This window comes from Carcharhinus amblyrhynchos, chromosome 21 (assembly GCF_965287045.1).
Source record: "Carcharhinus amblyrhynchos chromosome 21, sCarAmb.v2.hapA, whole genome shotgun sequence".
Taxonomy (NCBI): Eukaryota; Metazoa; Chordata; class Chondrichthyes; order Carcharhiniformes; family Carcharhinidae; genus Carcharhinus; species Carcharhinus amblyrhynchos.
The window spans coordinates 19,439,650-19,464,418 of NC_137344.1; the positions used below are offsets into that span (position 1 = coordinate 19,439,650).

The 24,769-nt window shown below is 39.1% G+C and overlaps 1 protein-coding gene and 1 long non-coding RNA gene across 3 annotated transcripts in view; one reads left to right on the top strand and one right to left on the bottom strand.

Annotated features, from left to right (window-relative positions):
* LOC145356690 (lysosomal alpha-glucosidase-like) overlaps positions 1-20,786 on the bottom strand; it is a 52,374-nt gene extending 31,588 nt beyond the window's left edge. For both annotated transcript variants that reach the window (XM_080209586.1, XM_080209585.1), the window contains exons 1-6: positions 20,390-20,786; positions 16,691-17,343; positions 10,919-11,064; positions 5,403-5,568; positions 1,703-1,799; positions 1,092-1,211 (exon numbers count right to left, since the gene is read on the bottom strand). In XM_080209586.1, the coding sequence (XP_080065712.1) occupies positions 1,092-1,211; positions 1,703-1,799; positions 5,403-5,568; positions 10,919-11,064; positions 16,691-17,251 (1,090 nt within the window). In that variant the 5' untranslated portion in view covers positions 17,252-17,343; positions 20,390-20,786. The remainder of the gene's footprint in view (positions 1-1,091; positions 1,212-1,702; positions 1,800-5,402; positions 5,569-10,918; positions 11,065-16,690; positions 17,344-20,389) is intronic.
* Positions 303-16,629, top strand: LOC145356693 (uncharacterized). Its single transcript, XR_013889187.1, has 3 exons — positions 303-621; positions 10,299-10,427; positions 15,983-16,629. It is a non-coding gene; the product is annotated as an uncharacterized LOC145356693 (long non-coding RNA).
* Positions 20,787-24,769: the final 3,983 nt, after the last annotated feature.

Consider the following 24,769-nt stretch of genomic DNA (forward strand, 5'->3'; position numbering starts at 1 on the left):
TGCACAGTGGCAATGTAACAATTACTTGATAATCTGTTTTTGTGGTAAATATTGGCAGGTTCACTGGGGGTCATTTTACATCCAACCTGAGAGGAAGACAGGACCATGGTTTAACATCTCATTTGAAAAATGAAACATGTGGGGCAAGGGAAGAGAGGAAACTGGATAAAACCGAGATGGAAAGAAGCTTCACAATGCCAGGTTAAAGTCCAACAGGTTTATTTGGAGCAAAAGCCACTAGCTTTTGGAGCGCCGGCTGCCTCTTCGTCAGGTGAGTGGGAATTCTAGACTTTAACCTGGTGTTGTGAGACTTTTTACTTTATTTACCCCAGTCCAACGCCGGCATCTCCACATTAAGACTGAGATGAACATTGGCACGTCTGTTCCGGAACCTGGCATGAATATTGTTCAGACTGAGGAGTCTGAAGTCTTGTTTGTTAGCAGCTGGCTATGCACATGAATCACGTTTACACAATTTTAAACCAATTCCTTTTGTGCATATGCTGTTAACACAAAAATGCCACTAAACTCTGAAGCGTGCACAGAAGGGTATGAGTATAGCTGTGTGGAAACTGTTCAGTCTTCTGAAGATTGACCAGCTGTTTAAGTATTCTTGGAAAGGTAAACACAAAGGTTACTATTTCTAGACAACAGTGAAGAAATTTCAAGTACCTATCGTTCCAGCACAAAAACAAATCCCTCAACAGAATTGGTACAATTTTTGATTTAAATTCATTGGCAGGTTTTGGGTGGTGGGAGGATTTCAAAGATTCAGGTCAGCAAAGCAACTTCTGTTCTTTATCAAATGTTCGCTTAGCTGTTTATAATAACTGTATTTTATAGCTTTCGAGCAACATTTGTTTTGAATTTTTTTTTTATCAAGAAAGCAATTTCCTGGAGTTTCCAGAACTAGTAAAATGGAAAAGAGTTTTGTTCACAGCCCAGGGCCCTTTTTCAATCACATATTTTTAAAAATAAAAATATGAACATCTAGGCAGCATAATCAGAAGATTAGAAGTCAAGAATTATTCTTCCGTGTGTAAATTCTAGTCTTTGTTCAACTTAAATAACAAGTATGGTTTCAATCTTACCGGTAATATCCATGTACTGTCTTATCACTGTTTTTGGATCAGGACCCAAGAACACATAAAAATCAAGGATCCCCCCAATGGTCCTCCAGGTTAGGGCAGGGGCTGGCTGAAGTAATATGTCTGGATTAAATAAAATTGCGTTAATTTCCTCAGCAGCATATTCTTAAATATCAGTACCACAAGATAATACAAACAGTACTGTTAACTCGGCCACCTCTGGAGCGATACAGAGAAGCAAGTCATCATACATAGATAGGGTCTGTGACCTGCACAGAAGTCAACAGTCTCGATCTAGCCAAGCTGGAAGAAATAGCAGGCAATAGCTCATATAATCTCATGGAGTGTGGGGTTGCAATTTTGAATATAATTTATGAACAAAAATTATGTATATATTCTATATTTGATTTGCAAAAAGGCCAACTAAGGCAAAAAGCAGGCAGGTAGAAAAGCAGAAAATGTGAAAGACAAAATGGAAACCAAAGTCAACATAGTAACATGGCAAAAACGCTTACTTACATTGCAGTTCGTCATCTGGTAGTTTAATATTAAACAGGTTTAGTAGATCTTCAATTTTAATTGGATTTGTCTTTCCAAGTGAGTTAATTTCTTACCCTTGGCATTACTGTTTAACAGGAAAACACCATGAGCTGATCCATCCTCTTCCATCACCAAATAGAAAGGGTGTGAGCCATATAAATTAGCATTTGGCTGCAATGAACAGGCTAGTGTCAGTGAGGGTAAAGTTCATTGTGTACAGACTTGTCTTGAGTTCACAACTGATTCCTTAAATATTTTTGTAGACTTACTGAGGCATAAACTTTCAGGTACCTCTTTCCCACTATTCTCTCCGCTTCTCTGGGAGATAGGACATGCTAGATTTTGTTCAAAAGGCATCAGGACTCCACTTGTACTTTCGCCAAGTGAAAGGCATCAGTCAATTCAAGGAATAGGCTATCACCACTGCACTTTCCTGCAGGCTGACTGAATAATAATCACAAGTGGGAACTTGATTTGGTTTCACTCCAACAGTTTAGTTTCAGAGCAGATCAGTGAGAATCCAAGTTTTCTTCTACTCTGGCCATTCTAATATTCTCTATACTAGTACCTGGATACAAGATTCATACTGATAAATTTAACATGCCACTTTCTAGGTACTGATATCATTGGGAAATACAACAAATCATAATAAAGTATTGAAAAACAAAATAGTTAACTGAAAGCTATATTTATTAAATGACATGGCAGAGATCCAATAGAACAGGTTCAAATCGACTTAGAACGTATTTTTCCTGCAATTTTGTACACAATGATCTCTTAGGTTTATCATTTATCATATGCCTAGGATGGTAAAAGAGAAACAACAGAGTAGATGAGAAGGTAGAGAGAAAATAAAGAAACCAATGCAGTGCTTAACAGTTCCAGAGCACAACTGCATGAGACCTTAAATTTAGAATAATTTCAAATAAGAACATAAGAACATAAGAAATAGGAGCAGGAGTAGGCCATCTAGCCCTTCGAGCCTGCCCCGCCATTCAATAAGATCATGGCTGATCTGTCGTGGCTCAGTTCCACATTCCCGCCCTCTCCCCATAACCCTTAATCCCCTCTCTTATCAAAAACCCATCAACCCGCATCTTAAAAATATTTAGCGAGGTAGCCTCCACCACTTCAACGGGCAGAGAATTCCAGAGATTCACCACCCTTTGAGTGAAGAAGTTCCTCCTCAACTCCGTTCTAAAGCGCCCCCCCTTTATCTTGAGGCTGTGCCCCCTAGTCCTACTATTCTTTCTGAGCGGGAATAGTCTCTCCACCTCTATCCTATCCATCCCATTCATCATCTTATACGTCTCAATGAGATCTCCCCTCATTCTTCTAAAGTCTAACGAGTACAAGCCTAGTTTATTCAGCCTCTCCTCATAGCTCAACCCCCTCAACTCCGGCATCAGCCTAGTAAACCTCCTCTGCACTCCCTCCAAGGCCAAAATATCCTTGCGTAAGTACGGCGACCAAAACTGCACACAGTACCCAGCTGCGGCCTCACCAATGCCCTATACAGCTGCAGCAAGACCTCCCTACTTTTATATTCAATCCCCCTTGCTATGAAGGCCAGCATCCCATTAGCCTTCCTGACCACCTGCTGCACCTGCAAGCTGGGTTTTTGCGACTCATGCACAAGGACCCCGAGGTGCCTCTGCACCGTCGCCTGCTGCAGTTTTTCACCACGTAAGTAATAATCCTTCCTACCATTATTCCTACCAAAGTGGACCACCTCACACTTGCCAACATTAAATTCCATTTGCCAGTTCCTGGCCCATTCGCCCAACCTATGTAGATCCTTCTGCAGACTCTCCACACCCTCCGCACAATTTGCCGTTCCACCAATCTTGGTTTAAGGCCAGGTTTTAAGGAGGCTTTTGAAAACAGAGAGAGATGTAGGAAGTTGAAGAAGAGAAATCCAGAGTGCAGGAAAGCTCTGTCACCACTAACTGAGAGGCAAAGGTAGAAGAGCAGTACGTGTAAGCAAAACTTGAAAAAAGTTGCAGAGGCAGGGTGGAGCATGCCCAAGAGGGATTTTGAAATCACAGATTTGGAGAAATGGGAAATCAGTGGAGGCCAATAAGGACAGGACTGATAGCTGAGAAGGATTTGGTATGGTGAAAATGCAGAGTCTTTGATGAATTGGAACATGGGCAAGGCATTTGATAGTGATGGTGGTGGGTGGGATGGCAAAAGAAATATTGGAAAAATTGAGCCTAGTGACAAAAGGGGACTGTGGAATGAAGGTTATGTTGCAAGATTAAAATGAGACAACATGACTTAATTTAAGACCATAAAGTGTAGGAGCAGAAGTAGGCCATCCGGCCCATCAAGTCTGCTCCACCATTCAATGCAATCATGACTGATCTGATGTATAATCCTCAGCCGTGAATATACTTAATGACCCAGCAATAAAGAATTCCATAGATTCGTTACCGTCAGAGAAGAAATTCCTCCTCATCTGTCTTAAATGGGCAACCCCTTACTCTGTGATTATACCCTCAGGCACTAGAGTCTTCAACAAGGGGGGAGAAACCTTTCATCATTTGCCCTGTCAAGCCCCCAGATATACTAAATGTCTCAATCAGGTTGCTCTCATTCTTCTAAACTTCAATGGGTACATGTCCAACCTACTCAACCTCTCCTCATAAGAAAGTTAACTAGATTGATCCATACCTTCTCTGGACTTCCTCCAATGCCAGTATATTTTTCCTCAGATAAGGGGACCAAAACTATCCACAGCATTCCAGGTGTGGTCTAACTAGTGCTTTGTATAGTTTTAGCAAGACTTTTCTATTTTAAATAAAGGCCAATATTCCAATGCCTTCCCTATTATCTGCTGAACTTGTATGATAGTCTTTGTGATAAATGCACGAGGACCCCCAAATCCCTGCTGCAGCTTTTCTCAGTCAGCCTCCATTTAAGTAATATTCATTCATTCTTTCTAACAAAGTGCATAACTTCAAATGTTCCTACCAAGTTTTTGCCCACTCACTTGACCTGTCTAATTCCCTCTGTAGGCCCTTTGTGTTATTCTCACCACTTGCCTTCCCTTCTATTTTTATGTCATCCGCAAACTTAGCAATAGTACATTCAGTTCCCTTAGCCAAGTCAGTAATATATATTGTAAATAATTATGGCCCGAGCATTGATCACTGTGGAGAGTCTGGTGCAGACTCTTCTGCACTGTAGGGATTCTATGACTCCACTAGTTATAAGTTGCAATCCTGGTGTATCATCGCACACAACCACTAGGTATTCAGCACTTACTCCCCAGTTTCTTCAGTGGCAAAAATAGAATTGATCATATTCCATTCACTATAGTGAGAATGATTTTTCTTTATATATGGAACAACTTATGCAAGACACTTACAAATACTATAAGGTAAGAGACATAAGGGCATCAGTTTGAGGTTCCTCATGCATTAATGGACTGTTTTGGTCAGTCTGGAACAGCCTTAAGAACAGCAATTACTGTGTTCAATATTTTTTCACTGTTCTATGAAATGTTCCAGAATAGAAATTCCCATGATATAATCAAACACCAATACAAAACTATTCTGAGAGAAGACAAAGTCAAAATTACACTCTTCTCCACAGTACCCAAGGACAAGAAAAATATAATCAGCCACTTCTTTCTAGATAGGTTTTTTTTAACGTTTGGCTCATGCAGCATCTGCTATCTTGGAAAGAGTTTGCCGTTTGTTTCTCAGACAGAATGGCATTTTGAATATCTCAACACCACAAAAGAAACAAACAAGCCAACCAACTTACATGAGGTGCTTGATCTCTGTTCCAATGAGTTAATTGAGTCCAATTGACACTGAGGATCAAATTTGTCATGTGTTCTCCCAAACCTGAAATGTATTTAGAGGCCACAGAGGTGGAGATCTGTAGAAACTGATCAGCATAAAACAACGGCCCCACTGTTGTGTTCAAGCTAAGTAACAAAATAAATAGGATACATCTTATACAATGAAATTACTGAAAAACAGCTAAAACATTTTAAAATACTGACTCATGGGATTGTTGTACAGAGCTGCTTTTGTACAAAGTTTCATAGTTCACATTTTCTGACAATCATTTAGCATGATGGCACAGTAGCACAGTGGTTAGCACTGCTGCTTCGCAGCTCCAGGGACCTGGGTTCGATTCCCGGCTTAGGTCACTGTCTGTGTGGAGTTTGCACATTCTCCTCGTGTCTGCGTGGGTTTCCTCTGAGTGCTCCAGTTTCCTCCCACAGTCCAAAGATGTGTGGGTTAGGTTGATTGGCCATGCTAAATTGTCCCTTAGTATCCTGAGATGCATAGGTTAGAGGGATTAGCTGGTAAATAGGTAGGGATATGGGGGTAGGGCCTGGGTGGGATTGTGGTCAGTGCTGACTCAATGGGCCAAATGGCCTCTTTCTGCACTGTAGGGCTTCTATGATTCAATAATTATGAAACAACCCAGGCTTCCAGCCTGGCTCTAAGCTGCTAGAGAATTGCATTTCTACTCTTTCTCAAAATTCAAATTTTATTAACAACAACTAAATAAACTGAATGTTAGATTTTAAAATTTCTTCATGCCAGAACTAAAACGAACTTAATCCTTCCAAAATTGCCACAAATTCTTTCAGAAAGAAAAGTCAAAACTGAAAATATAAATCACACACCCCCAAGTCTGCCAAGGTCTCAAAAAAAGCCAAAAACATTTCTGTTATCGTGTGGTTAGGGACCCAGTACTACGGAGAAAGATCCCTTGTTAATTTCCTTTTTAATGGATACCATACACTGTATTAATTGGTTATCTTCATCCTAAGTAAACATTTTAAAAATTTATTCTTCAATGGGATGTGCGTGTTGCTCTAAGACCAGCTTCTGTTGTCCATCTCTAGCTGTCCTTGAACTGAGTGGCAAGTTAGGCTATTTCAGAGGACCATTAAGAGTCAACCACATTGCTACGGATCTGGATTCATGTAGAGCATTTGGGTAAAGATGGCAGATTTCTTTCCCTAAAGGACATTAGTGAACCAGACAGATTTTTACACAACTGATGATAGTTGTCGTAATCACCATTACTGAGACTAGTTTTCAATTCTAGATTAATTAATTTAATTTGAATTCCACAAGCTATTTTGGGTTTAAATTAGTTCAGGAAAGTCTTTCCACCAATTCTTGAATTCAGTCCTTAAATATATATGTATTCATTTAGTGAAAAGATATTCTTTCTTTCCGATTTTCTCTTAAACTGAATGGCTCTTAACGGGAACATCTCCGTGGCTGAAATTACTTTTCTACTTTCTCAGAGTGGCTGTTTTCCTTCTGCGAATTTTGGCATTGAAAATTCAAAGATTATTAATTTAAAAAACAAAAAGAAAAAAAAAAATTACAGCACAAGTATAGACCCTTTGGCCCTCCAAGCCTGCACTGGCATGCTGCCCAATTGAAGTAAAACCCCTTACTCTTCCCTCTATTCCCATCCTGTTCACATATTTGTCAAGACGTCCCTTAAAAGTCATATTCGTATCTGCTTCCACTACCTCCGCCGGCAGCTCCAGTCATCCACTGCCCTCTGTATAAAGGAGGAACACTTCTCAGTTGATCTTGTTTCTTTTATCTCATGAGAAGAAAACCTCAGTAGAGCTACTTCCAACTGGATGATTTCAGCACTGCATTTTAGAAACCAGGTATTAGGTCCATTACCCTGTCAGTTAGAGATATTGCACAGGGCCAACTGGGAAAAAGATTTTGTCAATTACAGAAATTGGGGGAATTTTCCTTATGTTGTGTATTTCCAACATTATAAACATAGTGGAAAATGTCTGTTCAGTACCGTTAGCAGACTATTAAAAAAAAACCTGAGAAGATCTTGTTTAATTTCAAAAGGAAATTGAATAATTTGCCCATGTTAATAGTTTACTCCTTAAGGTGAGCTAGTAAAATACACCCTTATTTTTGTGTTGTGGTAACATATGATTTTGATTTTTTTTAATTCTGATTTTATCCTTAGATTTTTTTTAACCATCCTTGTAGCATTCAATGGATTAGTCAAAAAGTTCAATGATCATGCCGTATATATGCAACACAGTAAATAGGTTAATGAAGATCAACTTGCACATGTCCAAAGATGTGCAGGTTAGGTGGATTGGCCATGCTTAATTGCCCCTTAGTGTCCAAAGATGGTTCGAGGGAATAGTGAGGTAAATATGTGGGATTACAGGGATAGTACAGGGGTGTGGTTTGAGAGGTGGAGGAGACTTAATGGGCAAATGGCCTCCTTCTGCACAATAGAGATCCTATGATTCTAAAATATACTGAAATATCAGCCTGGATTTTGCTGTGGTAATGATGATGGAATAGTCAGCATTCACTGCCATTATTCCATTAAAACTGAGAGCAATCTTGGGTATTTGGATATGCACAGAAACCCAAAAGGTGCTGTTAGTGAGTCTGCATTCCTTCGTAGGGTGCTCTGTAGACACTCCAACATAGATTTCTATCACTCTTCCAATTATGCTCTAATGAAAACTTCTACTCTAATGTTCTTAATCTCTTGGCAAGAACTCTGGGAGTAGCTATACCTTGTTGAATGATATGTAATTGAGTTTTAACACAGCAAATGAACTGTATATCAACTTCTAAACACTCTTACTGGCCCTGAAAAGTTAATTCTATTTTTGTGCAATGTTAAGTTTCTCTATAATGATTAGGAATTCCACATTTTTAAAACCAAAAAACTTGTTTATATAATATGTTTATCACTATTTTAGCCTCTATCTTATGTTATCACCAGGTGAGAAGGAATGAATTGGCTTCCCTCATTCAATCTCTTAGTTGGTTACAACAAAGTTTAAAGTTTCTTTCTCACAAGGATGTGCCCTTTTTCATACCAGAATTATTTAACTATTTAAGCTGTGAGCAATAAAGAGCCAATCAAACAAGGTTTTGTTGAGTCAAAGGATGAGCAAATTCATCAATCGCTACCTGAGCAAAATAACAAAACTGCAACATCAAGCATGTTGTCATTACACACGCAAACACACATACAGGTATCAGAAATGTGGAGAGTCAATAAAATATAAAAAGGTAAAGGAATATATGGTTAAGTGCACTTTGATTGCCCTTGAAGCATAGATTTTTAAGGCTGTGGCCAATTCAGATCAGCTAGTTTCTTGAATGCAGTCAGATGTAGATGTTGCAATTATTAAGAGATTTTGGTTCACTGGTCGGTTTCTGGTAGAGTTGGCTTCTTGAATCAAGCGACATGCCAATTCCACAAGGAAGAGAGGGAGAAAGGAGCAGCCCTCACCTTATTTCTTCTGCTGAAGACTTTCTTGACACAGCCTGTGTCACTTGCAATCTCTTTAGCAGCTGGCAGTCTTGTTTTACAATCCTTCACACTGTCTATTTCCAAGGGATTTTAAGTGTGTAAGTCTGTGGTAATTATTGTGTCAATATCTCGTCTATGTATTTTAATATCTCTTCCTTACGCAGTTATGAACTTTGCTGGGTGTCTGGGTTATAGGAAATGCCTCTTTCTTCACATTCCTGAGAGTGATTGTTTGCTTTTCATCTGCATTTTAGAATGTGGCCTTGTATTTTAAGTAGTTTGCACTTTTTCAGTTCAAGTTGCAAAATTTCAGTTAGTTACAAGTTGTAAACTCAGATTTTCAAAACTAAAGGGCCTTATAGCAGGCCACGGAGTTCAGCAAATTTATGGATTGTTCAAAACTGATCACAAATAAACTGCTCTCAGCAGATTGTAGGTGGGACTTTGACACATAAACAGACAGACATTGTTAAATTGCTGGATCTGGCCAAACAATGGCAGACAACTGACTGTGTTACTGAATCCTGGCACAATTAATTGTGTTACTGGTCACACAACTGTATCTAGCCTATCTAATCCTGTTAAAATTGAAACAACAAATTGCTGAGATGATAGAAAAAACAAGATTTAAAAAATGAGATAATAATGTAACAAAAACCCTATTTAAGCTGACTTCCTCACACAAAAGAGAGGAAAACTGAGAAGAAGACGTCAAGACAATGTCAGGTCTCCAGACAAGAAGGAAGTGACTGCAGACTGGTCAGCTACTGTCATGAGCCTATTGAAAATTGAAATTAAAAGTGAAAGATTTTAATTGCTTTTAACTTCATGGTTTATTGTGTGAATACTTCAATTTGATTGATTGGTTGCCTACCTGCTTGTTGATATCAGTGTTGTTTCATGCCAAGACATTGTCTTGATTTAAAATGTCACAGGGCAAGGGAAATTCCTGCCACAGAGATCACTAGATCTTTGTGAGCACCTTTCTTCGAGGTCAGCGGTAAGTATTCTTGCAAAGTTCAGGCCCTCAAAGTCTTTTTAAAGTAAGTTTGTAAATACAGTAAGGTTTGAATGACAGCAACAACTGAACAGCTAAAAATTACCGTCCCTCATCAACTTTTTTACATGCACTTACATGTTTTAAAATTGTAATCTTTCTTTTCCTCCACAAAATAACTAGTTTGTCAAGTATGAATGGATTTTGAAAAAAAAAACAGATTATAACATAGTTTATATCAATCAACTTTTATTATTCTATAGGTTTATTTCTAAGGATTTATGTCACATGTAAAATTATCACAGTTCATGTCCTCCATTGCCCCGACTCATAAAATAATCTGATATTTTTATTGCAATTAGGGTACCAACGGTTCAAGAAGAAGTTCCGACATAGTGGCAAATTACTGGATTAGTAATCCAGACTGTTGGACTAATAATCTAAAGAAAGCAAGTTTAAATCCCACAGCAAGTTTCAGAATTGGGATTCAGGTAAAATTATTAAATCTAGAATAGCTGGTTGGATTGTCATGAAAAACAAACTGGTTCACAAATGTCCTTCAGGGAACGGAACTTGCTGTTCTTATTTCTCCCCTGTGAAGCGCCTAGCTAATCAACTCATTTGATTTATTCCACAAGACATCAACAAACTAATGGTCACAGGGAAGACTAGGGACTCAACAAAACCTTGGCTGCAACGCTGAAGACCTGTCAAATAACTGTACCTCTGGTCAAGCTGTCCTAATGCAGCTACAACATTAGCATTTACCTGGCAATGTGGAAAACGGCCCACATATTGTCCTACATATAACCATCGGCAAACTTACTCTTCAGCAACATTTACCACTAATCTGTGCATCAATGCCTAATTCTGCCAGGACCATTTAGCTTCTGCTTTGCTATATTCTATGTTTTTTGAGTGAAATGTAAATTCTGTGAGTGAAGATTACCATAAAGGAGATACCAAGACTAATCACACTTACAGAACAAGGCCATTTGATTTCCTCTGTATAATTATGCCAAAGGGTCTGGATGAAAATTTAACAGTGTAGAGTTGAGTTGAAGCTTTCTCAGTGACCTTAGGAACATCAACAGGAACCTCATATCGTTTGATCCTTGGATCCTTAAGCTGAAAGACAGAAAAATAAGATTTACTAAAGTGAGAAAAAGATATCTGCCAAATGAATCTTACATTAAACATATTCACAGGTGTTATTATTGACCCTGAATTCCTCTGGTTTTCAATAATTTGTTTACGAAGGGAAGGAGGCAGCAGACAGGAAATTATAGGCCAGTGAGCCTGACTTCAGTCATAGAGTCCATTATTAAAGGTGAGATTGCAGAGTACTTGGAAGTGTATGATGAAATAGGACTGAATCAGCACAGCTTTGTCAAGGGGAGGTCACGTCTGACAAATCTGTTAGTGTTCTTTGAGGAGGTAACAAGTTAGATAAAGGAGACCCAGTGCACATGATTTATTTAGATTTCCAGAAGGCCTTTAGCAAGATGCCACATAGGAGACAGGTAACAAAGTTAAGAGCCCATGGTGTTACGGGTAAGATCCTGGCATGGATAAAGGATTGGCTGACTGGCAGAAGGCAGAGAGTGGGGATAAAGGGGTCTTTTTCCGGATGGCAGCTGGTGACTAGTGGTGTGCCTGAGAAGTTGGCACTGGGACCACAACTTTTCATAATATAATTTTGCTGATGGTCATATGTAGGACAATATGTGGGCAGTTTTCCACATTGCCAGGTAAATGCTAATGTTATAGCTGCATTGGGACAGCTTGACCAGAGGTACAGTTATTTGACAGGTCTTCAGCGTTGCAGCCAAGGTTTTGTTGAGTCCCTAGTCTTTCCTGTGACCATTGATTTCTTAACAATTTGGAAGAAGGAACTGAAGGCACTGTTGCTAAGTTTGCAGATGATACAAAGATATATAGAGGGATAGATAGTATTGAGGAAGCAGCGGGGCTGCAGAAGGACTTGGACAGGTTAGGAGAGTGGACAAAGAAGTGGCGGATGGAATACAACGTGGAAAAGTGTGAGGTTATGCACTTTGGAAGGAGGAACGGAGGCATAGTCTATTTTCTAAATGGGAAAATGCTTAGGAAATCAGGAACACAAAGGGACTTGGCAGTCCTTGTTCAAGGTTCCCTTAAGGTTAACGTGTAGGTTCCGTCAGCAGTTAGGAAGGCAACTGCAGTGTTCAAATTCATGGTCGAGAAGACTAGAATACAAGAGCAGAGTTGTACTTCTGAGGCCGTATAAGGTTCTGATCAGACCCCATTTGGAGTATCGTGAGCAGTTTTGGGCTCCAAACCTAAGGTCCAGAGGAGGTTCACAAGAACGATCCCTGGAATGAAGAGCTTGTCATATGAGGAACGGTTGAGGACTCTGGGTCTGTACTCACTGGAGTTTAGAAGGATGAGGGGGGGTCTTATTGAAACTTACAGGATACTGCAAGTCTTGGACAGAGTGGACGTGGAGAGGATGTTTCCCCTAATAGGAAAAATTAGAACCAGAGGGCACAACTTCAGGCTAAAGGGACGATTCTTTAAAACAGAGATGAGGAGGAATTTCTTCAGCCAGGGAGTGGTGAATCTGTGGAACTCTGCCACGAAGGCTGTAAAGGCCAGGTCATTGAGTGTCTTTAAGGCAGAGATTGATAGGTTCTTAAATAATAAAGAGATCGGGGTTATAGGGAAAAGGCAAAAAAATGGGGATGAGAAAAATATCAGCCATGATTGAATAGCAGAGTAGGCTCAATGGGCCAAGTGGCCTAATTCTGCTCCTGTGTCTTTGGCCTTATTTGTTTAACTTTTGGTACAATCCCAGTTGATGTTATAAATTGTCAGGAAGACCCCGGAATGGAACGCTGACTCAGAAGACTGTATCTTTTACTTTTTTTTATAAAACATGGAGGAAGAGAGTCACAGGAACACTAATTAATTTTAACAAAAGAAATAACATTTATTAAACATGACAAGTTAGATTATGAAACAATACTCCTTTACACACCCTTTAGTTTAACAACTAATTTTAACAACAGATTTTAAGATTAACATGGATTACAAAGTACATCTTAAACTACAATGGTCTCATTAACACACAACCAATCTTGTGTGCCTTTTAAGCACTATATATCTTTGTATCATCTGCAAACTAAGCAATAGTGCCTTTTAAGTACACAAGATTGGCTTTGGTCAAATATACTCACACCACTCTGAACCCATTTTGGTATCCGTGGATTTCTCCTCAAAATCCCCCCAAGTGATTGTCATCAGTGTGTCCAAACTCCACTTCCAAAAACACTCTAAAATTTTCTCATAATAATGCATTCCCTTAGTGGTTAGCATTCTGAAATTTAGTTCAAGATTTTCAAATGACACTCTTAAACAAAGCTTTTGTTCCACTTTTAACAAATCCAGTCCAGTTGGTTCTTACACCAACCCCTTTAGGATTTTTTTGCCTTGGCTGCTGTACAAATGGTTCATAATTGCTTTAAAGCTCAATTCCCAGGCTCTTCTCAACATGATGTTTGATCTAACTTTGAAACCTGCTGTCCCACTTTAAATCTAGTTACTGTAATTTTCACTTTAATTCAAAACACTTTGTTTATTCTTCCTTGGATTTCTTCTTAAACAGTCTTTCTGCCCCAATTCCCTGGCGATCTGGATTATACATTATTCCTTCGGAAGCTTGCATCCTTGCAACTTCCTTGTCCTGTCCAGCTTCTACAGTAAGAAGTCTCACAACAAGTTCAACAGGTTTATTTGGTAGTACAAGCCACAAGCTGTCAGGAGGCTGCCCCTTCATCAAGTGAGTGGGAGTTCTGTTCACAAACAGGGCATATAAAGACACAAACTCAATTTACAACATAATTGTTGGAATGTCAGTCTTTACAGATAATCAAATCTTAAGATACAGACAATGTGAATGGAGAGAGGGTTAAGCATAGGTTAAAGAGATGTGTATTGTCTGCAGGCAGGACAGTTAGTGAGAATTTGCAAGCCCGGGCAAGTTGTGTGGGTTACAGATAGTGTGACATGAACCCAAGATTCAAACTGAGGCTGTGTGCAGAACTTGGCTATCAGTTTCTGCTCAGCAATTCTGCATTGTCGTGTGTCGTGATGGCTGCCTTGGAGAACGCTTACCCGAGGATCAGAGGCCGAATGCCCATGACTGCTGAAGTGTTCTCCAACAGAAAGAGAACACTCCTGCCTCGTGACTGTTGAACAGTGTTCATTCATCTGCATGGTCTCCCCAATGTACCATGCCTCGGGACATCCTTTCCTGCAGCATATCAGGTAGACAAAGTTGGCCGAATTACAAGAGTATGTACCATGTACTTGGTGGATATCTTCTCACGTGAGATGATGGCATCCGTGTCAATGATCCGGCACGTCTTGCAGAGGTTGCTGTGGCAGGGTTGTGTGGTGTTCTGGCTACTGTTCTCCTGAAGGCTGGGTATTTGCTGCGGACAATGGTCTGCTTGAGGTTGTGCGGTCATTTGAAGGCAAGAAGTGGGGGCGTGGGGATGGCCTTGATGTGATGTTCATCTTCATCAATGACACGTTGAAGGCTCCGGAGAAGATGTCGTAGCTTCTCCACTCTGCGGAAGTACTAGACGACGAAAGTGTCCATCTTCTGTCTACCTTGTCCCATGTTTGTCTTCTGAGAAGGTTGGTGCAGTTTTTCGCTGTGGCACATCACTCACCTGATGAAGGAGCAGTGCTCTGAAAGCTTGTGCTACCAAATAACCTGGTGTTGTGAAACTTCTTACTGTGCTTACCCCAGTCCAACGCCGGCAGCTCCACATCACAACTTCTACAGACAGAATTGAGAGCTGTTGATGCCTCAGTGACCCATCTCTAACTACTATGGCTTCCAGTTAAAACTAAGAACAAAGGAAAGTTTTTTTTAATGTTACAAGGGCCTCCAGTTGCTAAGCAATCTGTGCATGCCTCTGCTGGCCCATTCATTCTTCATGACGTAGCCCTCTCCAAGCACAACAGAAATCTATTTAGAACTTCACCAATCCCCACATATAAAAACACCTCTGTCCAGCATGAATTTAACTGTAGACACAGGAACATTAAATTAAACCCACTTAAAACTATTCCTTAATTCTAATATTTACCAAGACAAATATAAACTTCTTAGAACAACCTTTGTTTTCTTAACATCATCAACTACATACAATTACATAATCAATCTTGGAAACGGCAGAAATATATGAGATTTGGGGATCAATTCTGTTGACTAATTTCAGAATTTAAGGATTGAATTTTCCAATCCAGCACAAGTAATCAAGAGACATTGCAACCATCTGAAGGAAATAACAATTTATATTTATTTTGCACTTTTAACATAATAAAACTCCCTCAGGTACTTCACAGGAGCATTACAGAACAAAGTATGACGTGGATCCACAAAAAAGGGGATATTAGGAGAGTTGAAGAAAAGCTTGAACAAAAAGATCGGTTTTAAGAAGTGTTCTAAAAGAGGAAAGTGAGATAGAGAGGGATAGGGAGGCTATTCCAGAGTAAGAGGCCTAGGAAACCGAAGGCATGGTCATCAATGTTGGAGATTAAAAATCAGGGATTCATAAGAGGCCAGAAACAGAGGAGAGCAGATATTTCACAGGGTTGTGGAGGCGGTTACAGAGATAGGAAGGGGCAATGTCATGGAGGGCCTTGAAAACAAGAATCAGAATTTGAAAATCAAGATATTGCTTGGCCTGGAGTGATAAGGGAATGGAACTGGGCATGTGTTAAGACATTGACAGCTGACTTTTAGAGGACCTTCAGTTTACATAGGGTAGAATGTGGGAGACCAGTCAGTATGTGTAGCAGTAGTCAATCTGGTGATATCAAAGGCATAAATGAAGCTTTTAGCGGTAGATGAGCTAAGACAGGGGTGAAGGAAGTTGCTGTTACTGAGTGCCTAAAGGCATTGACATGAATGAGGCTGGAACTCATCTTGAAGTTGTATGTGACACCAAGGTTGTGAACAGTGGCTTAATCCTGAACTGTTGCTCAATAGAGAGTCTAGAGGAAGACACTGTGATCAACTGTATCAAACCTGCACTTGGATCGAGAGGATAAGGAAGAAACATCTACTAATTCTGTGCATTCTATCAACTGCATGCAATTTGGACAGGTGCTCCTGAAAATTGCAGTCAAAGTTTCAGTTTCTTGAGAACAGAACAAAAATATATTAATAGATAAGATTCATTTATTAAGCCACATTCTTCACCCTTTGTGATGAATAGCAGCATAAATGTTTTGCATATCTGAAAGACATATCCTCTTCATTTACCTATGTAATTCCAAAATCTCAGCAATTTAGCCATGGCCATGAGAAATTCTAATGTTTTAGTAATAAAACAGGTAGCTTTTGGGCACACTATGTCTGGAATGTGTTAACTCTCATGGACAGCTGTGGAAGGATACTACCAGAAATGTGGGTGATCCAGGTACCGGTCCTTTGGAAATAAAATATTGCACTTAGGGAAGGCATCAAGATAAACAGAAATGCTAAAATTTATTCTGAAAAAAAAATTGAATCTATTTATATTACCTTAATGTATCAAGAAACTTTAACTGTGAAGGTGAAATATAACTATTTCAAATATTAACTGGAAATTTAAAGATTAATAATGACTGTAACAGCACTGTTACCATCACATTTGGCAGTCTACAACCTTCTTTATGATTTCACTAAAATTAGCTTTCAATTGCTGTTACTTACGGTAAAATGAAGTCTGCCTGCTGTCTCGTATATTACATTCAACTGAAGCATCATTATGTCATTCAGGAACAGTGTCTTCTCAGTGCGACTTAGTGTAGCTGTATAGCCAGTACTGGTCGGAGAAAGATCATCTATGTTGTAAGAAGGATAATTTAATGGTAAAAAACAAAGCGGGGAAGACGCATTGGCCATTGGATTCCAGCAGCAGCCACGAGCCCGACATTTCATCATGTCAATCAGCTCATTGAAAGCACAATCAAACCTACTATTAGTATCAATATCACACTGAGAGGCCTGGAGTCGATTCTTATTCAATGATAGCTTGCTCAATGTTCTCGAGGTCCCTGTTCTGTTTTTATAATTTGGACATTGCCATAATAGGTCAAATTTAGATTTCCCCACATTAACAGATGTAGAAATGATTAGAAACTCTGGTGTCGAATAACTCTGGTAAGTGATCGCACCAACTAGAATAATAGCAAGAAGGATTGCTCCATATTTAAGAGCAGTAATTGCCTGTATCCTTGGTTTAGCCACAGATGAAAGTCCCATGAACTCCATTCCTTCACTTCCTGAAGCAAAAGCTCATTTATTTGCTTCGTAATGTGGTGGAAAAAGCAGATGATCTTGAAGCTGTGGTTTAATTTGTCCAACTAAAGGGTAGAGGAGAAAAAATATTGCTTAAAAAATGGAGGGCATAATTTGTACTACTAATGCATCAAAATGTTAACAAACAAGCCACTTCAATAAAAATGAATGCTTACAGGATATAAGGAGACATAATCAGACTTGCAATTGGATGTATACATGACAGATAAAATTCTATATAGCAAATCATGAAGTTGTTGATTTGTTTCTCAGAAAATAAGAAACTCAATAAAGCAAAGAGATCCGAGAGTGCAGAAATACAAAGCACTAAAAGTAGCAATGCAGGTTGATAAGGCCATAAGTTTTTAGGATTCACTTCTCAGGGAAGAAAATACAGAGGTTGTGAGGAAATGTGACATTTATATAGAACTTTGATTAGGCCACAATTGGAACTACTGCGCATGCAGTGCTCTAAGTAATTAAGATATTATTAAAACATTAGGGAAAATGCATAAAAGATTTACAAGGGTGTTATTGTGATGTAGAGTGGTAGCTATCAAGAAAGATTGTGCAAGCTGCAGCTCTTTTCTCTGCAGAACCTTTAAACTCATCAAGAGGTTTCTAACATGGGGAAAATCCACTGTCATTTGTGGGCCTGTCTAAATTGGAGAGTGTAAATTTATGACAGGCACTAACTAATCGAACAAAGTTAGGAAGAATATCTGCAGAGAGTGATGAGAAATGTAGAACTTGCTGTCATGTTGGAAGCGTTGAAATATTTGATGTACTTACGTGGTAGTTTGAAGTGTACATGAAGAAAGGAAGAGAGAGAAAAATGTGTAACCTGCGAAAAGGTAAGTAGGTGAGAGAAACCAAGAGAAAAAATGCTGGAAAATCTCAGCAGGTCTGGTAGCTTCTGTAAGGAGAAAACAGCTTATGTTGAGTCCACATGACCCTTAAGCTTCTATAGTGTGATCAAAGCTATAGCTTTGACAAAGGGTCATCTGAACTCAAAACATCAACTCCTGTTTCTCCTTACAGATGCTGCCGGACCTGCTGAGATTTTCCAGCATTTTCTCTTTTGATTTCAGATTTCAGCACCTGCAGTAATTTTATATAGAGTGAGAGAACACTGGCTGAGTGTGGACACCCGCACAGCCCAAATGAGCCAAATGGCCTGCTTCTGTGATGTGGATTTTATGTAATCTACAGTGTGGTCAATTTTCTTCAGATGCAATCTTACAATATAAAATAAGTGCAATCTTACAATTATTGTAATATTTTGAACAGATCATCAACTTCTCATTAAAGTTACATGTATTTCACCACAGACTCTTACTTGCCACTTCCTAAATCACTCACTTCGTATCACCTCCACATAAGCAGCTTTGGGTTCAAATCCCACCAGTGGCCTGAGCAGATAATCCATATTGACGGTGCAGAATTTAAGAAATGCTATATTATCAGAGCCTCTTTTGGTTTAGATGTTAAATTGAAGGAACTCTGTTTGCTGAAATAACATGTAAAGGATCCCACGGCACCAAGAGGGACAGGTAGTTTCCCTTGGTACCTTTACCAACACTTTGCCAACTACTACTACTACTATCAGAAAAAGAATATCATTGTTTATTGATTTGCTGTTTGTGGGATCTTGTGGTGTATAAAGGTTCTGATCCACAGCTTGCCTATCAATAACATTTCAAAAGAATGCTGGGGCATTCCTACAATCTCAATTTAAATGTCAGTCTTTTTGCTTAATTTTGAAGGATTGTGTTGGCACATTTAATTTTCTTTGCATCTTCCTTATGTTGTGTTCACTCATGTCTGTACAGGTACCCACTCTGAACCCAGTTGTCTACTGCATAGTATGCAGCCTTTCTGCTCCAAATTCAGACCAAATGGTTTTGCTAACATCTACTTCAGGATGACACATAATAAAATGCCCATTTGGTGAGGTTCTGCAAAGTTACTGAACTTAAGGGCAGAGGTATGCCCCAACACAAGGGTATAAAACTAGGTTTTTAAAAATACAAGAGACATACATGGGAGAAAATTTACCAAATTTAGTTTGCCAGCATGCCAGTCAATTGCATTAGGGCAAATTACTGCACGTGCTGGAATCTGAAACAAAAACTGAAAATGCTGGAAAACTCAACAGATCTGATAGCATCTGTGGAGAAGTCATGCAGATGCGAAACATTGGCTCTTTTCTCTCTCCATGATGTGGAGATGCCGATATTGGATTGGGGTAAACACAGTAAGAAGTCTCACAACACCAGGTTAAAGTCCAGCAGGTTTATTTGTTAGCACAAGCCACTAGCTTTCAGAGCGCTGCTCTTTCATCAGGTAAATGGGAGTTCTTTTTACAAATAGAGCATATAAAGACAAAACTCAATTTACAAAATAATGGTTGGAATGTAAGTCTTTACAGGTAATCAAGTCTTAAAAATACAGACAATGTGAGTGGAGAGACGATTAAGCACAGGTTAAAGAGATGTGTGTTGTCTCCAGCCAGGACGGTTGGTGAGATTTTGCTGATTTTTCTGATTCATTAAGGCTTCAACCAGGATCTTGGGTTCATGTCACACTACCTGTAACCCCCACTACTTGCCTGGGCTTGCAAAATTGCTAACTGTCCTGGCTGAAGATAATACACATGCTTAACCCGCCCTCCACTCACATTGTCTGTACTTTAAGACTTAATTATGTGTGAAGACTCACACTCCAACCTTTATTTTGTAAATTGAGTTTGTCTTTATATGCCTGGTTTGTGAACAGAACTCCCGCTCATCTGATGAAGGAGCAGCGCTCCGGAAGCTAATGGCTTGTGCTACCAAATAAACTTGTTGGATTTTAACCTGGTGTGGTGAGACTTCTTACTCTATTCTCTCTCCACAGACGCTGTCAATCTGCTGAGTTTTCTGTCTGTCAATTGCCATTGCTTTTGTTTGTTCCCTGACTGCTCTCACCCACCCCAGATCAACGGGACTATAAAGTCTCTTCTGATTCCTGTTGCTGGGAAGCACCTCATAATCACCTGATTGGTCCACAACATTAAGTACCTTCAAAATTAAAATTCATCAGTTTGAAATAAGAAATGATAGCGCTTACCCTCTCAAAAACTAAACGCTGAGATGTGATTCTTGTTAGTGGAATTAAAGGTTATGGGTTCAAAGGAGTCAGGTATCGAATTGCTGAACACGCTGGAGGGGCTGAATGGCCTCCTCCTGCTCGCCCCCGTGTAGTCTCGGTGCTGCTGATTCTGGGGTTTGGGAAGAATGGAAAGTGCTGCAGGTCTGTCCCCATCTGTGCAACTGCGCCCACTCCAATCTTTTGCAGCTATTCCGGGACACAGTGACCCCTCGTCCCCTTGAAAACATTAAAACAGGAACAAGTTCCGAGTCATTTCATGTGTGCAAAGGAAAGAAGCCAATCCTAATTGGCAACCAGGAATAAAATAAATAATTAATCACCAAAACCTAAATAATATGGCGGCTGTAGCCTCCCTCAGGTCCGTTTCACAGCCCCGGGGGCTGGGGGGGGGGAGGGGGGGTCGGTGGTCAGCGACTCCCCCTCTCCACTCACAGCATTGACGCCCCGAACGCTCCGAGCTCAAAACCCCCCTCCCCAGACAGTGGTATGGTCCAACACCAGGCCTGCTGCGGCCCGGGTTGTTGTTGTTGTTGTTGTTTCTTAGCAACAGGGAAGATGGCGGATGAGGAAAGGTAACTGGACATGAGCATTCCCAATCTGTACACAACGCTTTCCTCTCACATATATAAATAAATGTCATTGTAATTTCACTGCTTGCCAAATCAGAGATTTCAGGATTATTTCGGGATTTTATTTCATATTTGTCTTCACATTCCCAGACCCATCAAAACTCAGTATCATTTGACAATGTCTGATGTCTATTTTAACTTGAGTCAACACTGGCATATCAAAATCATGATGTGGAGATGTCGGTATTGGACAGGGGTGGGCAAGATGTGAGGTCACATGACACCAGGCTATAGTCCAACCTGATGAAGGAGCAGTGTTCCTCGAAAGCTTGTGTTTTCAAATAAACCTGTTGGACTATAACTTGGTATTGTGACCTCTCATATAAAAATCAGGTGCTTTCTATAATAGGTGACCAATCGGCAACACCAGTTTCAACCCAGACAGTAATTAAAAGTCTACCCAAACATAACTTTACAGAATAGATGAAAACAATATTCCCCCAGCGAGCGCAGCAGAGGTGATTCACCAATCGGATGGTGAGATGAATCATGGTTGTGTGTACTGAGGATATGTAATTGGAGTGAAATTAATCAGAGTGCAGCCTCCGATAAATTAATGTAGAAAGAGCTGGATGATGAATGAGTAAAAGATTAATATGAAAAAGGAGAACACTGACTGAGAAGGCATTCCCAAGATAATGAAATCTTTCACATACTGTATCTTTTGGAGTTATTTCAGAATAAACCTGATCGCCATGGCTTAGGCATGAGTGATGATAAATTATTTAGAATGCAGAATGCCAGACACTTCAAAACCTTTGGGACTTGTCCCAGAACAATGACAATACCTCAACAAAATATTTAAGAATAAAGTCCAGGAGTTTTATAAGACTTTTTGAATGAAACCAAGATGAAGAGCCAAGGCACCGTAGGTAGGATACCACCAACAATGAAAAGAGATCAGGCAGAAAGATACAAAAGTCTGAGAACACATACTAACTGACTCAACTACAGCTTCTTCCCTGTTGCCATTAGACTTTTGAATGGTCCTATCATATATTAAGCTGATCTTTCTCTTCACCCAATCTGTAACTGCAGCATTACATCCTACATCCTATCCTTTTCTTCTCCCCTATGTACTCTACGAATGGTATGTTTTGCCTCTACAGCACTCAAGAAACAATACTTTTCAGTGCATCCCAATACATCTGACAATAATAAATAAAATCAAATAAATCTTTTTATTTTATGTCTTGCCTTTTGTTCCAAGGTGGTATATTAATCAAGGAGTTCCAACCCAGAAGGAATAAGTAAGCAGTTTGTCATGGTCATCTAATCTCTGAAATACGATTAGAACCTTTAATCACTCTCTGTCCTTAGTTATTGTTAGTAACGTATTTAGGAGAGAATTTATGCTGTTTTTGTGACAGTAGCAATTTTTATTCTGAATGTTTCCTGTTAGCACACTCCACATCTGAGATGCATAATGATTATCAATTGTGCCATTTTTTTGCAGATTTAATACTAATTTTTAGAAAAATCTATATAAATGATGGACTCAGAAGAGAAATAATTCCACTGAATTGCATTATGTGGGAAGAATATCTTTCCAGTTGCACTTTTGCCAGCTGTGAAATCATGAAATTTTGCTCTAACAATATCATGAATAATAACAGAGACTGTGGATTGCCCTTCTCATTGAAAGAAAACACTTGGTAATGCCATATCAAGGGAGGGAGCTTCTGAACAAGATCTCTGCCTGTCTTTAACTAGCAGCGGCACTGTATAAAACATTTGAGGGATAATAATTGTACATTCAAAAACCTTTTAAACAGGTCAATTATGGGAAAATTAACAAAATGCACTTAGATCTTAATAGTCTGCAGAGAAAACACATTTCCCTCATGATGTTAACAGGCAGAGCACTTCATGTAGAAACTTGAGAAATCTCCATTTTTAGCTTTTGTCAGCCGTTTGATAAGTACATGCTCACTTAAATGAAAAAGCAATTTACCCTTTAAATGTTTTTTCATTAACATGGCTTCCGATGAAGTGCTTCTAGGAACTCTGAAAAACCACCTTTCAAAGCTATTGGAGAAGCTAATCCTGGAGCTCAGGGAATAAATAAGTGCAGTAAAAAGCGCTTTTAATGCAACATGTGTAATCAAATAATGTAAATTTTAATGCAGTGATTTAGCATTCAGCAACATTTGAATTACAGGTCTCCAACAATATTAGTTATGTACAAACAGCAGTAATGGAAACTTATTCATCAGAAAATTGTTTGTTAGATATAACTCTTGACTACAGATTTTTTGGCCTGCCTATTATTTGCAATCCAAACACTAAGCATTTTCCATATAGAGGAAGTATTAGCAAGCATGACATCCAAAACTGGAAAAACTATTAAAAATTAATTATATATTTTATATTGGTTTTAAATGGGCATATCTCTTTTTAGCATTGCATTATGCAATTATTTTCAACTTCAACAGAATTCTGTTTCCTTCAGTAACCATGCTGTGTTTACCATTGTGCCCACAGTGTTTAAGTGATGAAGGGAAGCTACATTTCCATAAACACTAATTCTGTGCCCCAAAACGTTTTCTATACAGATTAAAACAAATTCAAGTTAGTAATTAGTGACCATGCTGTTTTGTCTCTAATACTTGGAGAATGAAAAAGCACACATGGACCCTAGTTGCTTGGTGGGGTTTTGACACAGGAGTGATTCTTTACAACAGTCTCTTGCCCATATTCAAGTGGAATTTGAAAAATACCTTTGCTCATGAGTTTCTGCAAAGAAAAAAAGGATTATTTGGCAAGTATAAGTAATCTTTATCAAATGTCACAAGCCAGAACAAATAGGGAGCATGAAACAGTCAGGTTAATGGTTTATTTAATCATTTTCTACAGTTACATAAAACAAAACTCTCATTGAAATCAGTGGCTTACCGGTTAAAGAAATTTCCCTGCAAGATGTTTAGATGTATTTGTTTTTGCCGCATATGTAGGAATGCAAATGATGAGACAGACTCCTGATATTTGTTTCACATGCCATGCTGGATTCAAATTAGGCAAATACAAATAATTGGACCAGTTCTAGCTAGTTCTCCTCTGCACATACTAAATGATGCAATTGAAATGAAGGAAACACTTCTATTTCATACACAGTAACACTTTCAATAATTAGCATGTAAGCAGAGAAGAACATTCCAAGATAATTTACAGACATAATCAGGCAAAAATGAAGCCAAGATGCAGATTGAAATATTAGGGTAGGTAACTAAAAACCTTGTTAAAAAAGTTAGTTTTAAAGAATGCCTTAAAGGAGAAGAGAGAAGTAGAAGGGCAGAAACATTCAAGGAGGGAATTCCAGAGCAGGATAACCCAGCCAGTGGGATGAAGGAAGCTGGGATATAGCATTACCATTAATAGTTTTGAGCTTGAACATTATGATGGTTGATCAAGCCTCACTGAATTCTGATAAAGCTCCACCAGCACGCACTCTTCATACACTTAATCATATCATGTTTCAGCATTACCTAATTCTCCATTCATGTTCTTTATCAATAACTTAACATGTACACACCTGATTTATCCTTTAATCGATCCTTAGCTGATAAACAGTTATATAAATTCATTAAATATTGAAGGCCTTATTACTTATTATCTGTGTGGGATGCAACCTTTCCACCATCCAAGGCCATATTCCTCTGTCAGATATAGCCTATCAAGCTTGCCTTTGCATGCAGCTGTTTATGCCTGA